This window comes from Phodopus roborovskii, unplaced genomic scaffold (assembly GCF_943737965.1).
Source record: "Phodopus roborovskii unplaced genomic scaffold, PHOROB, whole genome shotgun sequence".
In the NCBI taxonomy this organism is placed as follows: domain Eukaryota; kingdom Metazoa; phylum Chordata; class Mammalia; order Rodentia; family Cricetidae; genus Phodopus; species Phodopus roborovskii.
In genome coordinates this window covers 16,983,268-16,999,380 of record NW_026125391.1, presented here as the reverse complement: position 1 = coordinate 16,999,380, position 16,113 = coordinate 16,983,268, and the positions used below count along the sequence as shown (strand labels likewise).

At 44.1% G+C, this 16,113-nt stretch overlaps 1 protein-coding gene across 1 annotated transcript in view; it reads right to left on the bottom strand.

Annotated features, from left to right (window-relative positions):
* The window catches only part of Tmem178a (transmembrane protein 178A), a 58,202-nt gene extending 42,558 nt beyond the window's left edge, over positions 1-15,644 (bottom strand). Inside the window, exon 1 of the mRNA XM_051175158.1 lies at positions 15,132-15,644. Within this exon, the coding sequence (XP_051031115.1) occupies positions 15,132-15,531 (400 nt within the window). The 5' untranslated portion in view covers positions 15,532-15,644. The remainder of the gene's footprint in view (positions 1-15,131) is intronic.
* Positions 15,645-16,113: the final 469 nt, after the last annotated feature.

The following is a 16,113-nucleotide window of genomic DNA, read 5'->3' as shown; positions in this document are numbered from 1 at the left end:
ATTGATGCAATTGTGGCACAACTGTTATGGAGGCAACCAAGTATTCCTTGCTTGGATTTGATGCCTGTTTCACAAAAGGGAACCTTTGTCTAGTATTGTAAATCTGGGTGAAAACTCATAAGGCCTCTTGGAAGGGGAAACCCAATAGTGCTAAATTTACATAGCTTCAACCTGCTTTCTACAGTTAAAGGCTACACTTAGCTTTAATCAGAGAGGCCTCTCACTGTAGTGAAGGGAGGTGAATGTAGAGACTCCTGGCTACAGAAGATGCTGGGGAAAAAAAAAAAGGATGGCTGATGGCTCTGCCCTAAATGAGACATTTAATCACCCTCACAGGGTTCTTAAGAACTAACCAGAATATGGGGAGAAGTCCTGGAGAATGTCTAACACATCATAGTAATCATAAACTCATAGCAGCTGTGTCAGTATCACTGGGCTCACAGAAGTCTTTTTAACAGTCAGCCATAGAATGGGGAGGGGGTCATGGGACCCAACCACTTAGTACTAACCTACTGGCAACTACCAGGTTCTGGGACAATGGAGAGCATAGTATCCAGTGTGAGCCCACCAACATGTAATAGAGAGTTTCAAACCTATGGTCACACAGATGGCCCTAGTCAACACTAGGCAAAAGAAAAAGTAGCGAACAAGGAAAAGAAATTTGAAGGAAAATTGAAGGAAGGAGAGGGCATGGGACAGATGGGGGAGGGAAATCAGAGAAGTTTGCAGGGCAGTAACTAGCATGCATCATATGCACATATGAAACTGACAAAGAACAAAATTTATTAGTAAAACTCAAAATAGTAGATGAAAATAGAGCTGAGGATAGAGTCAAGAAAATGGAGAGAAAATATGGTACTTGAATTTCAAGGAAAAGGCAGAGGTGTACTATATAGAAGGGACAGAATGGCAGAGCAGGCTATAAAATGGCGAAAGAGCATGTCTCTTAGTCAAGGTTTCCATTGCTGTGAAAAGACACCATGAGCATGGCAACTCTTATAAAGAAAATGTTTAATTGAGGTGCTGGCTTACAATTTCAGAGGTTCAGTCCATTATTATCACCATGGTGGGAGAGCACAGCAGCTGGGAGCATGACAGTGTGCAGGCTGCAAGGGATTGGTGAAGCAGCTGTGGATTCTACATATTGATCCAAAGGTGACAGGAAGTGAACTGAGATAGTGGGTGTGGCTTAAGTACATATGAGACCTCAAAGCCTGCCTCCATAGTGACACACTTCCCCCAACAAGGCCATCATACCTGTATCATCAAAGCCACGTCTCCCAATAGTACCACTCCCTATGAGATTATGGGGGCCATTACTTTGAAACTATCACAGCACGTGTGAGGGAACAGCAGATTTTAGTTTTAGCTTTTCTGGAGCAGTGCTGGTAATGGAGAAAGGTAGCTGGAATCTCATGGTTGAAAGAGTGTGTATGACCTCGTAAGAAGCTCAAACTCGTAGCTGTGGGCAATAGGAAATCGCCAGTTTTGGAAGTTCTTGATATTGTTGTTCACTATTTTAAATTGTGCAATTTACTAACAGTGCATTCTGCAATCTCCCACTATTTCTAGAACATTTTCATAACCCCCATCCCCAAATTCCACAACCAATAAGCAATCACTTCCCCTCCCTGTTTTCTGTCTCTCTGGATTTGCCTGTTCTGGTTATTGGGATCCCTACAGTGCATAGCTCATTTGCTTGGCTTCATTCACTGACCATAAAGTTTAACAAGTCTGTAATGTTGCAGCATTTCATCCCCGCCCCCTTTTAACCTCTGAATAATGGCCCATTATATGGGCAGATCGCCTTTCTTTATATGGTGATGGGCATTTGGTTTGTTCCCACCCTTGGCTGTTTCTGAAGAAAGCTTCTGTGGACAAATACATATTATTGTTTGTGTATCTATGAGTGGAATGTCTGGTTTCTTTGGAAATAATATGCTTAAACTTACAGAGAACTCATCAGAGTTTTTTAGTGAAAGGATAGACATGAAAAAGAAAAATAAAGGATAGCTGTGACAAGATTGCATTTTAAAACACTGACTGTTCTGAATGGTTAGGAAGATTTTATAGAGATGGATTCCCAGAGACTTAGCAAACACTTGTTCCTCCTGCCTACTCTCCTGGTCTCTGGTCTTCCTTTCATTTCTTTCCCCCCTGTATGCATATGCACATTCTCTCTGTCTCTCTTTGTCTCTGTCCGTCTCTCATTTCTCTCTGTCTGTCTGCCTGTCTCTCTCTCTCTCTCTCTCTCTCTCTCTCTGTGTGTGTGTGTGTGTTGAACCTACAAGTTGGTATGCAATCTGGTGGTCCAAATATGTGCCCACCCACATACCTCACAGCTTTACAGCATCTTCTCAGGCTTCTGCACTAAAATGTCCTGCTAGCTCAGCCCATCTGTAACAGTTCCATTTCGCTTTGTCATTCCTGCTCTGAGAAGATATCAGACTCGAATAAACAGACTTCCCGGAGCCCAGGGAGAGGTGCAGAGGAGCATGGCAATGCCATCGGGAAACCCAAAGTTCACCGCGGCAGTGTGACTTGAACATTCCTGCTGAGATGACAGGGCTCATCTTCATTTGCCTCCCCTCCAACCCTCTCCTCTAAACATAGCAGCAAGCACTGCTAAGAAGAGGTGTTCTCAGCTGCCCATCTAGGTGTGTCATTTCAAGAGCAGCTGCCATCTATCGACATGCAAAGACACATGCAGTAACACAGAGGGCCTTGTTGATTTCTTCCTCACACTTACTAGAGGCTTGTTTGAAAGCTGGTGTGATGGTCACTTAGAACTAGTCAGGAGCCAGAGTGAAACATATTATCACTGTTATTGTGCTGTTTTCCTCAGAATCAAGAAGTTAAGATAAGCCATGGTGTGGTTTGAGCAGGTTTATCAGAGGAACTGGCCTGTGAGATGTGCATGTTCTGAATAGCAGGCTAAAGGCTCTTCTGACAGCTGCTGAACTTCCGTTTACTGGCACAGGTAGAGGCGATACAAAGGCTGCATATTTGGGGAGTGTCTAATATGGGCCACACTGATCTAATGTATATCAGATTTTAACAACTGCACCTTCTAATCCTAGACTACATTTACAATCCTGAAAATGCATGATTCATTTTGTATCACATTTTAAAAGTATGATTATAAACAAGACTGTTAGAAACAATTGTACAACCCATGGGTCATTCTAGATTTGGGGGGGGGGCGATGTAATTTTCTGAAAGGAAAATGCAGGGCCTTCACAGGGGGCAGAGTGCAGAGGAAGTGGTAAACCAGAAGAGCTAGTCCAAAAGTAATAATAATAACTGAGCTCTGGACTCGAATGTCCCCACTGCAACCAGCTCCATATTTCTGTATGTGTGTCCTTGGCTAACATTGAGCAAACCAGCTAACCATGAGCTTCCAGAGGACATTGATGACTCTCAACCCAGGAGGCAGAGCTTGATTAGTCTATGCGAATTAATTGTCCCTTGTCAGAGGTTGGTTTAGAAATGGTCACATGACATAATTCTGAGCACTGAGACTTATGGGAAGTCTACTGAACATTTTATAAGAAGTGGGCCAGGCCAGGCGGTGGTAGCACAGGCCTTTAATCTCAGCACTCCGGAGGAAGAGGCAGGCAGATCTAAGTGAGTTCGAGGCCAGCCTGGTCTACAGAGCTACTTCCAGAACAGCTAAGGCTGTTACATAGAGAAACGCTATCTTGGGGGAAAAAAAAAGAAGGGGGTAGGGCATGACTTCTCTTAGTGCTTACCTTTTAAACTGTCTTGAATCGAGGAAGTGACTAAGAATGGCTGTGTCCAGGAAGAAACCAGCTGAAGGCAAAGCTGTCATGCTCGGACTGCTAAAGCTCTCCAGCACCTAACCTCTGTAATTTTAACTATCCGGGATGCAGAACTCCTTCAGACTTTCATGCAAAGTAATTTTTTTTTTTTCCTTTTAGGTTGAGCCATTTTTATTCGGATATTCTGTTATTTGACTCTAAAAGATTCTTAACCAATAAACCTACCCGGAGGAGTGCATAAATGTTTATCAAGTACTATATTAACTTCCTTTCTTTAAAAAATGTTACACCATAATCCAAATTATAATGTGTCATACCTCATCAGAAATGCTGCTGTATCTGGCCCTTTTGGAAATAAAAACAACCTTGGGGGAAAGGGGGGAGGAACTACATCTATAGAAGAATATTGGAGGGGGGAGGTGGACCTGCCAATTTAATTTGCAAATGAAACTAGAAGGGTGCTCACAGAGGAATCACTTGTTAGTTTAGAAACAAATACATCTTTTAAAACATACCCCTGCCACACACTTCCAAAATGAAACTCCGGAGCCTATTAGTACAAAATATTCAATTTCTACCACAGCATAATCAAAATACCGCTGCTCACACATCTGTGTGTGCCTAAGAGAGTGGGGGAGAAGGGATGGCATGGTTGGGGGGGACACAACACTACTCTGTTCAAGGCCCATCAGACAAATTCACTTTAGCAACTGCCACATTTGGAGGACACACACAGTTGTGCCCTTCTATGGTTCCTCCTATCATTTCCTTTTGAACTTCTCCAAATCAGGTTTGGGAACCTGTTCAGACGACCAACAGGTAATGAGTTATTTATACAGCTGCCACTTCTCTAAATCAGCATTGGCACCAAGAGATGACTTTAAAGGACTGAAACATGCACGCTACTGTATCCATCAACTCCCCTACCATGCAACCTCCACCCCCAGGAAATAGAGTGGATTAAGCTCCTTTGCCACCTCTTCTACATAAAAGCAAAGGGCCTCCTTCCAAATGATGCCTTCTGCTTATAATTTAAAACCAACTCAGGATTATGTTGATGACAACATTTGCCTAGTACACAGACACTCAGCTAACAAGCTTTGAGAGAGGAAGGGGCAGGGGAGTCAGAGGACTGATGGGGGTTTGCAGTACAAAATAAGGTGGCCAGGACTTGACATTCCTTCCAACTCCATGAATCTTTGATTCTACCTGTATTTCCTATCTACTGCCTACTGGTCTGAGTTTCTTTCAGAAGGGGTGGGGGAGGAAAGGGACCAGCAGTTGAGGAAACAGTGTAGGTGGGGAGATGGATACAGTGAAAGAGAGAGCCACAGACAGAGAAAAAGAATGAGATTCCTAGCCCTTGAGAAGGCAATACAACACAACACTGATACTCCTCCAGCAGTTATCTGGCTAGATTTTACCTGTTAACCACTCAGGAGTGAATGGGACCCTTCTGTCTTTTGTTTCCAGCACCTGAAGAACACAGTATTTTTCAGAACCTTTCATGTTAACAAGGGCTGCTGCTTTTCCTCTCTTTCATTCACTAGTCATCTTTATTTTTCCATCACTTGAGAGCTGGAGCTCTCTTCATCCAATACTTACATTGTCTGATCATCGCTTAGCAAAACTTCCCTGAGATGCCAGGTACTCCGTATGAAATGAGCTGCAATTGGCAGCTCCAAGTCATCAGTTACCCAGCTCCAATCCTAAGCTTTATGTAGCAAAGACTACTCAATAGGCCCATCCTCTGGAAAATCATCTGAGGTCAAACTGTTGCTCTGATGATCCATTCCATAACTTCTCAATAATATGATAAGTGATTGATTTTATTTCTTCTTCTCAAGAATAACTTCATGAGTATTATTTGCCACAATGCCCAAAGTATTACTGTAAACAGTTCTACTACAAATTAACCACAACTCAGAGGTCCTTCTAAACTGCTGTGAACATGTAAAGATGGCAGCTTTGCAGTACTTGGCATTCACTTTTGTACTAAGAAACCACTTATTTTTAAAAATAATTTGGTTTTTTCCCCCCAATGGTAACATGATGAGGGATGTCCTTCTGAATGCTGTGAATATATATTTCTCTTATTGGATGGTACATAAAGCTGTTTCAGCCAACGGGCAGGCAGGATTTAGCCAGGTGGGAAATCCAAACAAGGATAGAGAAAGATAATAGGCAGAGTGGAGGAGACTCCATGTAGCTATTGGGAAGACTGAACACCCAAGCATTCTCCTCTAAGATAAGGCCATGTAGAGATACACAGATTAACAGTTATGGGTTAATAATTAAGAGAAAGCTAGCCAGTAAGAAGCCCGAGCAATAGGCTAAACAGGGCAGGACAGAAACGTCCACCCATAGTAACAAGGATTGACTCTTGAATAATGGAAATACTTACATCTTCCCCACTGGATTAAAAATTCTTTAAAATGTAGTGAAATGAGGTTCCAGGTGAATAAAGCCCCCTTACCCTTGGTTTCCTACCCACCTTGTCCTGCCATGGCTACACATACATGCTAAGTACAACAGGTGGATACAAGCATCATTGCTGATTCGCAGGTGAGCATCCTGTTACAGAGACAATCAAGCTTTCTAGAATCTTCTCATTGTTTCCCACTTCAAGAATTTCTGGAATCTCTTTTCCAGATGAGAGACCAAAAGGCCCAGAAACCCTTAAGATTCTGAAGGAGAAAAAGAGGTGATTGGTATTTTTTTAACCTATGAACAAGGTATTTTTTAAAAACTTCAAGCTCTGGGGAACACCCAGTAAGTAATTCACTTCTCCTCAATAATTCAAACAATGCAAAAGTAACATACAGATTTTTTGCTTCTCCATTCCCACTGCTGGTGTCCCCTGATGGGTGTCTGCCACTAAGGCATGACTGCTTGGTCTACAGTCAACTGGCTGAGTTGCAGCAAAGACAAAGGCAGCATGTTGGTTTCCCATACTCCACTGAGAACAAAAGCTGCCTGCCTCACCACCTCTGAAGCTGATGCTCACACTTCAAGAAGTTCACTTACATCCTTTTAGTTAAAACTTACAATAAAGCAGATTAATTACCACAATCACTTTTAACCGCAGGGAAACCCCAAGAGCAAGCCAGCAGACAGACACTATAAATTTTTCCAGGTTTGGAAGATAAAGTTTGTTCTCTAGTCACAGTGCCTCTATTTTGATTTCCAAAAACTCTTTACCAAAAGCTATCTGTGCACAGCTACAGATAAATATCAATACTCAGCATTTTGTTTTGTTTTCTAAAGACAGTAACTGGAGCTATAGGGATGACTCAGTGGTGAAGAGCACTTAGTGCTTTTGCAGAGGACCCAGGCTCAGCTCCCAGCACCCACATCAGGTGGCTCACAACTTTCTGTAGCTCCAGTTTCAGGGGCTCCAATACCCTCCGGGCTCCAAAGGCACCTGTATTTATATACATAAACTCCTACAGGCGGGCACACACACACACACACACACACACACACACACACACACACACAGGAATAAAACCAAATGTTCTGAAGCCTAAGGCACATCTACATGGTTAAAATGGCCTTATCTTTGCCATCAAAATAATGAGTTAATGTTTCGCTTCACAGGAGCCATATTTGCTATTTGTATGATCTGCCAATCTTTCAGTTGGTTTGTTTTCAATTTCCCCCTCCCATCCCACAAGTTGCTGTTAGAAGGGGGTGAAATATGGGAAAGATGATCTGATGCTGTCTGATAAATTTTATTCTTTGAAACCAGCAAACCATACAAGAGAATAGACCAAAGACGTCCACACACTTTAGATCATAAAAAGACAGTGAACCTTCTCTGGAAGACAAGATGGACAAAAGACAGGTGAGCTCAGGGAACAATGGCACAGATGACCTGAGGTTACAGCTTGCTTGGCAGAGGTCCCAGTATTAACAATCTGCAATGAGAATCTGGCATCCAGTCATTACAGGCTGATAAGCCAGAGTCCAGGGCACTGAGGGTGTTCAGCACAATGGAATGGAACCTGTTCTTGGAACTGTTGGGAAAACCCTGAGACCTACCTCCATCCCATCAATGTTCCCACTCCTTAGGACTCCATGATTAGCAGTGACACAGGGAGTCTCTGTAACTCCAGATGCTCCTCCAACAAAAGCTGATGTTGTACAGCAATCAAGAACACTGGCAATTACGAGCAGTCAGCCTGATGGAGTTGGAGGGCTCTTTTCAAGCACTGATGAAGAAAAATCAGTAGCTAAGGGGTAAAAAAAATAGTCACAACAAGTCGGGTATAATTGGATGTGAACTTTCTATGACATAGCAAGAAAAAAAAAGCTTCCATTCCCCCCCCCCAAGGCCACTGCTAAATGTTATCCACGGGACACAGTAAATGAAAATGTCAGTGGCTCTGGAAATTTTGATCACAGACCACTTAAAGCACTATCAACTCTTATGTTTGTAAATGACCTTTCAAAGATATTTCCTGTGTACAAATAGACAAGAATAAAAGCAAGCCGCTTCTTTGGATGGCAGGGTAGCAAGAATTTAATTCTTGTTCCAGATAACCTTTGTGAGTGTTGGTGACAGAATGTGTTGAAACAGAGCATCACACTGGGGCATGCTCAGCCTCTACACATTGTGTGACAAGATGAAACTACAAATCTAGTCATTAAGAGTTGTGCAGGATGAAGTAGCAGTTGTTTAATCAAAAGGGCTCATTTAATACTGTGCCTAACGTCAGAATTGATGTGGAAATAAAATGCATCTTCTCTCCTCTGCACAAGATAAATGTGTGTGGTATAACAGAATCCTGGGAGAGCACGCATAAATTTCAGCCATGATAAGCAAACCTCTCCTCTCCCTACCCAGAAAAGAGGAGTAGGTGTACTAACGAGCAACAAGAGAAGCCGTTTTTAAAGTGTGCTTGTGGAAAGACATTGGGGTGTCTAAGAAAAATTTCTATTTATACCATTTTAATACTCTTCCCCCCCTCAAAATTTGCTTTTGTCTTTGCTTTATGGTGCATGTGCTAATGCAGGCCTTGCACACGACTGTAAATGAATAAGAAAAATTATATTTAGATAAGCACCAGAGTGCATGCTCAAAAACATCTCAGACACCACTTGTCCAGAGATATAAATAAAGTATTTTTAAGGTGCACGTGTGTGTGTGTGTGTGTGTGTGTGTGTGTGTGTGTGTGTGTGTGTGTATACTCCAGTTTCAGGAGATCCAACACCCTCTGGCCTCTGAAGGCACCTGTACTCACACACATGCTGCACATAAACTCTTTTACACACACACACACACACACACACACACACACACACACACATGTCACATGTGTGTTGGTGCTCACTGAAGCCAAAAGAGGACATTGGCTCCCCTGGAGCTGGAGATATACACAGTTTTTAAGCAACCCAGCATGGGTGCTGGGAAAGGAACTTGGGTCCTCTGGAAGAGCATCAGGTACCCTTGAACACACTTCATCCCAAGCACAGACTCCCTAAAACTGTGGGACCCTCTTGCCAGGATTATCTAAGGCAAGGTCTGAAAACAATTTGCCCTCCTGGGTCAAGGAGGAAAAAGAATGCAGGCCACTCAGCTTCCCTTGATAGATCTGCCCTTGGTAGATAATTATTCCAACACAAATGATACTTTGGTCTGCAAATGAGCTGAAGAAAGTCATCAATCTATTACTGTGTCAGGTAGAACTTGGTGGGTCCTGTACAGACTATTAATTTTGTGGAGAGTATGCAACAGGAGGAGCAGATACATCATTAGCACAAAGCAGAGAAGGCCTAGTAAATTCTTGCCAACGCTTTCTCTCTCTCCTTTTCATCCAGAGAGCAAGCAAAATGACAAAGTATTTATGTACCACTCACTGTCTTTGATATCTCTGTTTATCTCATTTGACTGCTTCAAAGACAATTAGGACATATTTCTATTTCAAGTCTCAAAGCAGCCCCCACTTGCTTTCACAAGTTAATGTGACAAACATAGAATTGTAATCTCCCCATCTCGGAAATCCTGTCATTTTTAATTTCATAAAAGTAAAATACTACTTTAAACTTCATTTTGTTTATTGTTGGCAGAGTATAATATCAGAATTTGATTTACACGTCCAGAGTGCATATATTTGAAAAGTTATGTTAATTGTTCTTAGGAAAAGTTCTTAATGAAGAAAGAATGTTAAGTTAATACAACAGCGAGAACTCCTAACAGAGCCCAGTGACTATTTCCAATTCCTATGAATTCACAGGTCTCACCGATATTTATTTATTAACATACATGCTCCCAGGCACTGAAAGAATGCACATACAACATTCGCAAAGGACACGCCTTCCATCTGCCCTTCTACCTCACCACACTATTGTTCTTGGACAGGATGTCAGTGAGTCCCCACAGGACTTGACACTCCATCACACTGCACGATATTTTCTGTCATTTTCTCGCTAGCGCTATCAGATCTCCCAAAGTGCTCTCCATGCTAGTCAGGTAATCTTCCACAAGCTACTAAGAGTAGCTACTGTATAATCCACAAGAAAATACAAACTCCGCTTCTTGAAATGCCTTCTTAAGAAGGGAGGGACTTGTCCGCTTTGTTCAACTTTCTGTGTGTCTTTGACATCTAGACAATGCCTGACACTTCACCATCTATTTCTTGAGTAAATAAGTGGATGATGAATAAATGAACAAAGAGTCTACCTTTAGGCCACTATCTATTTTCTGAGACCTTACATGCCAAGCCTACTGGCCTAACTTTGCTTTGATTTTTATACAGAAAATCTTCTTTCAACCCTCCTACTTTCCCAATGGCACAGAGAGGCCCAAAGTCCAGTGCATTAAAACCATTCTATTCTATGCTGGTTTCCAAGCTGTTCATCTGGGGTCCATGAGCTCCCCCTTGTTCAGGTCAGCTGTCTCTGTGGGTTTCCCCAGACTGGTCTTGACCCCTTTGCTCATTGCTTCTCACTTTCTACAATTGGATTCCAGAAGTTCAGCACTTCTCTGCTGTGGTCTCTGCTTCTGCTTCCATCAGCTACTAGATGAAGGCTCTAGGATGGCATATAAGGTAGTCATCAGTCTCATTATAAGTGAAGAACATTTAGGATAGCCTCTTAGCTATTGCTTAGAATCTTGGTTAGGGTCATCCTTGTATATCTCTGGAAATTTTCCACATGCCAGATTTCTCTTTAAACCTATAATGGCTCCCTCTATTAAGGTATCTCTTTTCTTGCTCTCCTCTATTCTTCCCCTGACTCAGTCTTCCTGATCCCTCCTGTTCTCTTCCCCCCTCCTCTTTTCCCCTTAGCTTTCCCCCCATGCTCCCAATTTGCTCAGGGGCTCTTGTTCCTTTCCCCTTCCCCAGGGGACCATATATGTCTCTTTTAGGGTTCTCCTTGTTTCCTAGCTTCTCTGGAGGTGTGGACTGTAGGCTGGTGATCCTTTTCTCTATGTTTAATATCCATGTATGAGTGAGTACATACCATGCGTGTCTTTCTGTGACTGGGTTACCTCACTCAGGATGGTTTCTTCTAGTTCCATCCATTTGCCTGCAAATTTCAACATTTCATTGTTTTCTTTTTTGTTTGTTTTCTTTGTTTTTTGTTTTTTTGTTTTCCCCACTGAGTAATACCCCATCGTGAAAATGTACCACCTTTTTTCCATCCATTCTTTGGTTGAGGGGCATCTAGGTTGCTTCCAGGTTCTACCTATTACAAGCAACGCTGCTATGAACATAGCTGAATAGATGTCCTTATTGTATGAATGTGCATCATTTGGGTATATGCCCAAGAGTGGAATAAATCCTCCATTTAGTTGTTTTTCTTGGTCATTTTGTCACAGCAATAAAAGACCGACTAGCACACCAAATAAACAAGATGGTGCTAGAGAGATTGGTTCAGAGAGGGAGAACTTGATGCTGGAGAAATACTGTGTTCACTGCTGGGGAATAGCTCATGGTTGGCCTGGAAAATTGGCACAGGATTACAGTCTTGATCCTTAAAAGGCTTATCAGTAACATTATCTCAGGCCTGGGATGGAGTTTAGCTAGTAGAGTACTTGTCTAGCATGCCTTAGATTTGATCCCTGGCACTTCAAAAACAGGTGCACATTTATAAGCTCAGCACCTAGAAGATGAAGTCCAAAAGATTCAAGGTAGAACTTCAGGGTCATCATCTGCAACTTAGTGAGTTGGTGACCCCTGGGTTATATGTGACCTCATATCCAAAAAAAAAAAAAAGGAAGGAAGGAAAGAGGAAAAATCCAATCTTGTTGAATGTTCTGCCTGGAGGTCCAACCTAAAACTTCTTAAGAAAAGACTAGAAAAATATGAACTAGAATGATAAAAGGGGAGGCAAAATCAGAATTTGATTATTCCCCCAAATCTCTGTATCTTTGAGATGGATGCTTTTCTGTTTGTGTGATTTTGGGTAGATTAATACTATGGAGTCTACACCTACTAACTCTAAACCAGCCTGTCATGGTATGTTTCTCACTCTTATAAATCAGAAATAACGTATAGGGTCTCCAGGAATAGGGAATACTATTATTTATGGTTAGAAAATGCCCTCTATGCACCCTTCACCTACATCTTACCTTTGTCCTTTGTTAAAAGCTTAACTTATTTTTGTCTCAAAATTTCACAAAAAAACATACCAGAAAGTTCATAGACCCCCCATTCTGACCCCTGCCCATTCTCCTATCTGAGTCAACTTGTTAATAACTAAAATATATAAGTGGTTATAAGACTCATCAGATCATTCAGAGAGGAAAGTAAGAAGCAGAACTTGAGCCTCTAGTTGGATAAATGTTTTAGCTACACGTGATGACAATTTCTAGTGTTTTATGCTCATTTAGGAAAGTCACACCACAGGCTCTTGATGTCAGGTGCCAAAACAACAGTAACAATGTTTACCTAGTATGGATGCTCGAACCATCTGCTCAAGACAGGTAAGTATGCATGGCTTCCCTTTTCCAGATGATTCACAGAATCAAAATTTTAGTGAAATTGGTGTGTCCCTTCAGTTCCCAGAGGTGGCATTGAGACCCCGAAGAGTTACTCAACCAGCCTAATGTGTGTTAGTAGCAAAATGCTGTTGAAAGTACCAGATGTACTTCTGTCCATCCCCCACAAATTGTGATCCCGCACCGATGGTGTCATCCTTTGCTTCAAAATCCTCATTCCCTGACAGTATCAGCTCACTAGCTTTCCAGGAATCTAAATTTACATTGTTATTATTAAAACAATGATACATCTCAGATCTAGCAAATTCTCCAAAGAACAGTCAGCTCATAGACTGAGACAACAAATGCAAAGGCCAAGTAAGTTTGGACAATTGTATGAGAAAACAGTGGGATTTAGTGACAGAACCAGTATGGGACTCATTTTCTGACTGGCCAGAAGATCCCAGTGTTTGCCACAAAGGTTTAGCTAACAATGATCAATAGTATAAATAGTGAGGTAATTTTTTTTTCAACTAAAAGATGCATTCATGGCCAGAACAATCTAATTCATTTAATTAGCATGTGAGTTCTGCTGCGGTGGTATTGTGTTGGGAAGCCATCTGTCAGAAATTGTAGAGGGGTTAGAACAGTAGGTTGGAAGATTGAATCCACTGACCTCTAATCACATTCTTCCACTTCTAAGATTATTTGATTCTGCACACTCTAGGAGCTGGATACCTCAGCTAACCAGCATATTTCCACAAGCATCCTGGAGCATCCCCGTGGGAGCTCTCCTGCTGTGGGCTAGACTCTGCCCTGCTGCTTCAGACACCACACTCTATCCAAATTGCATGCAATGGAATACTCTAGGCATAGAGAGTACGTGGAAAATGCAATTCTGCCATTTCCAAAGACAGACTACACAGCTTAACTTTCAAAATTGCCTTGCCTAAATGAGCATTCCATAACCGAGCCTCCACAAACAGCTTTTACAGTTTACTCATGTACTGTGCTACTATCGGGATTAATTATGCAGTGTCTTCATGAGAAGTCCAATTTGGATGCAAGTTGGAAGAGAAAAGGAAAAGGTTTACTTCTGAAAGGAAGATTACTGTATCGAATTGCCCCCCCCCCCAAATTGCTGGAGTCCTTCCATGTACAGACAGATTTGGATGGCAGTCCCCAGCTGGGCTAGCCATGGGAAGGAGGAAATTGACATGTTTGAGAAATGAAGACTATGCCAATGAACAAGATGGGGAAGGCCAGCAAATTATTAACCCTCTCCTTTCTATGTAGTTCCATGTCAAGCTGTAATTCAATGTACATCTGTTCACTTGCTTCTACATTTTTAAGATGGCCTGACTTCTGATTTCCTTTTGGGAATAGCAAGTGTAAGGAAAGGAAGTTTATTTATTTTTCTTTCAGGAGATAAAAATTCTGTTAAGGTTTGAGCTAGAAGTTAAAGGGAGCTACAAAAGAGGATTCTCAACTTGAATTTTTTTTTTCATGCACCGGATTGCAAGATAGATAGAGAGACAGACAGACAGAGAGAGAGAGTTAAACGATCTGATTACATACACCAGTTAGGTGTTGCATAGATTCCAGAGAAGCCAAGTGATGCTATACAACCCAATTCCTAATAATGAAACAATAAAGACAGCCCTAAAAGGCGTCCCAATCATAAGAGTGTGACATGCATAGTTTTTGTGCCCAAGACTACTTTCAAGGACTTGGCACTCCTCAGCTACTGCCTAGACCCTGAGGAGGGTGGGGTCATCAGGAAGGTTGAATAATGAATAAAGCAGGTGTCTTAGCTGAATTGTGGATGTAAAGTTCAATCCAAACAGACCCTGAACTTGGGATGTTCAGAGGGCAGACCTTCTGCTCCCCATGAACCTTCTAGGATGAGGTGGCCACTTGAATTTAATGCAACACCAGCACAATTCATGAGTAGGTCTCACCCCCCACCCCCACCCCAGCGCCGCACTGGGTTTGCACCACGTCTCTTCCAGAGGGCATTTCTCAAAGGAAAACGCAACTTGAGGGAAAGGAACCTACTTGAGAAAGATCAGTCTTTGTGGCTGTCACCCTCCCTGGGAACAGAGTCGAGAAAATCCACACATACATCCAAAGTCAGGCAGGTGCACAGGCGGGGAGGGAAAGGGGAGAAAGAGACAGCGGTGAGGGGTAAAGCAGAGTCCAGGAAACGGTAAAAGGTGGGCAGCAGCAAAGGACAGCGAGAAAAGAGGAGAGAGAGTAGCTGGGAAAGGAAGGCAGGGGAGGCAGCCAGGACGGGTGAAAAATGCACGGGGCAGCGGAGCGTGGCAACTGGAGAGGCGACCACGGGGACCCGCGCGCCCCTGGGAAGCTCGGGCTGCGCTCCTCGCGCGTTCGCCGACACGCGGGGCGCGCCCGCCGCTCACCTTTCAGGATGAGGGTGTCGATGTCCCGGTCGATTCCCAGGAAGTAGCACTTCCTCCAGAGGCCCGAGTAGGTGGCGAACAGCGGCCGGCCACACTCAGCGTCCAGCCCTCCGAGCCCCAGCAGCGAGCGCCAGGACTCCGGGTCAGCGCGCCCGGGGCCACCGGGGAGCAGTCGGCGCCCCAGGGGAGGCGAGTCCCGCAGCGGCAGGTGCGACAGCGGCATCAGGCGGTTCTTCTGATCCGGGGGGTCGGCGCCCGTGCGACTGCGCTCGCAGCTCTCCTTGTGACGCCGGGGGTCGGTCTCGTACCAGTGATCAGTGAAGATGGCCGTGACGAGCAGCCCCAGGGAGCAAAGGCTGAGGCCGAGGCTGAGCGCGGTGACGAGCGCCCGCGGCTCCATGGCTTCCCGGGCCGCCGCAGCCGCCGGTGGGCTCGCCGCCGCCGCCAGACACAATGCACTTGGCCTCGGCGCTCCGCCGCGCGCCCTCCCTCCCTGCCACCTGCCCCGCACTCCCTCCCACGGCCGCCCGCCCGCCTCACTCCCCGGCGGTAGCCTCCTCCCGCCCAGCCCCGCGCCCTCCTGCGCCGCTCACACTTTCCCGCGGCCCTCCCCCTTAGCCAGCTCCCCGCACTCCACCGCCCCCCGCCGCTCACGCCCCTCGTCCCTCTCCCTGCTTCCAGTTCCCGCGGTCCGCCCCCTCTCTCTAGACCCCTCTCCCTTCCTTCACCTCTGCTCTCCGTCCTGGCTTAGCTCTCCCATCGGTTTTCTCTTCTTATCCCTGTCCCTACTTTCCCCTTACTTTTCTTCAACTCTACCAGACATTCTTTCCCCGACTCCTGCTGGCCCTTTGCATCCCTGCCTTCTTTTGCCTTTATATATCGGTCTTGGATTCCAAGCCTCCTTGCACCTACCCCTGCTCAGACCGCCTCCAGTCCTCTGTCCCTCCCACGACCTTAGAAGACATCCACCAACATTAGGCTG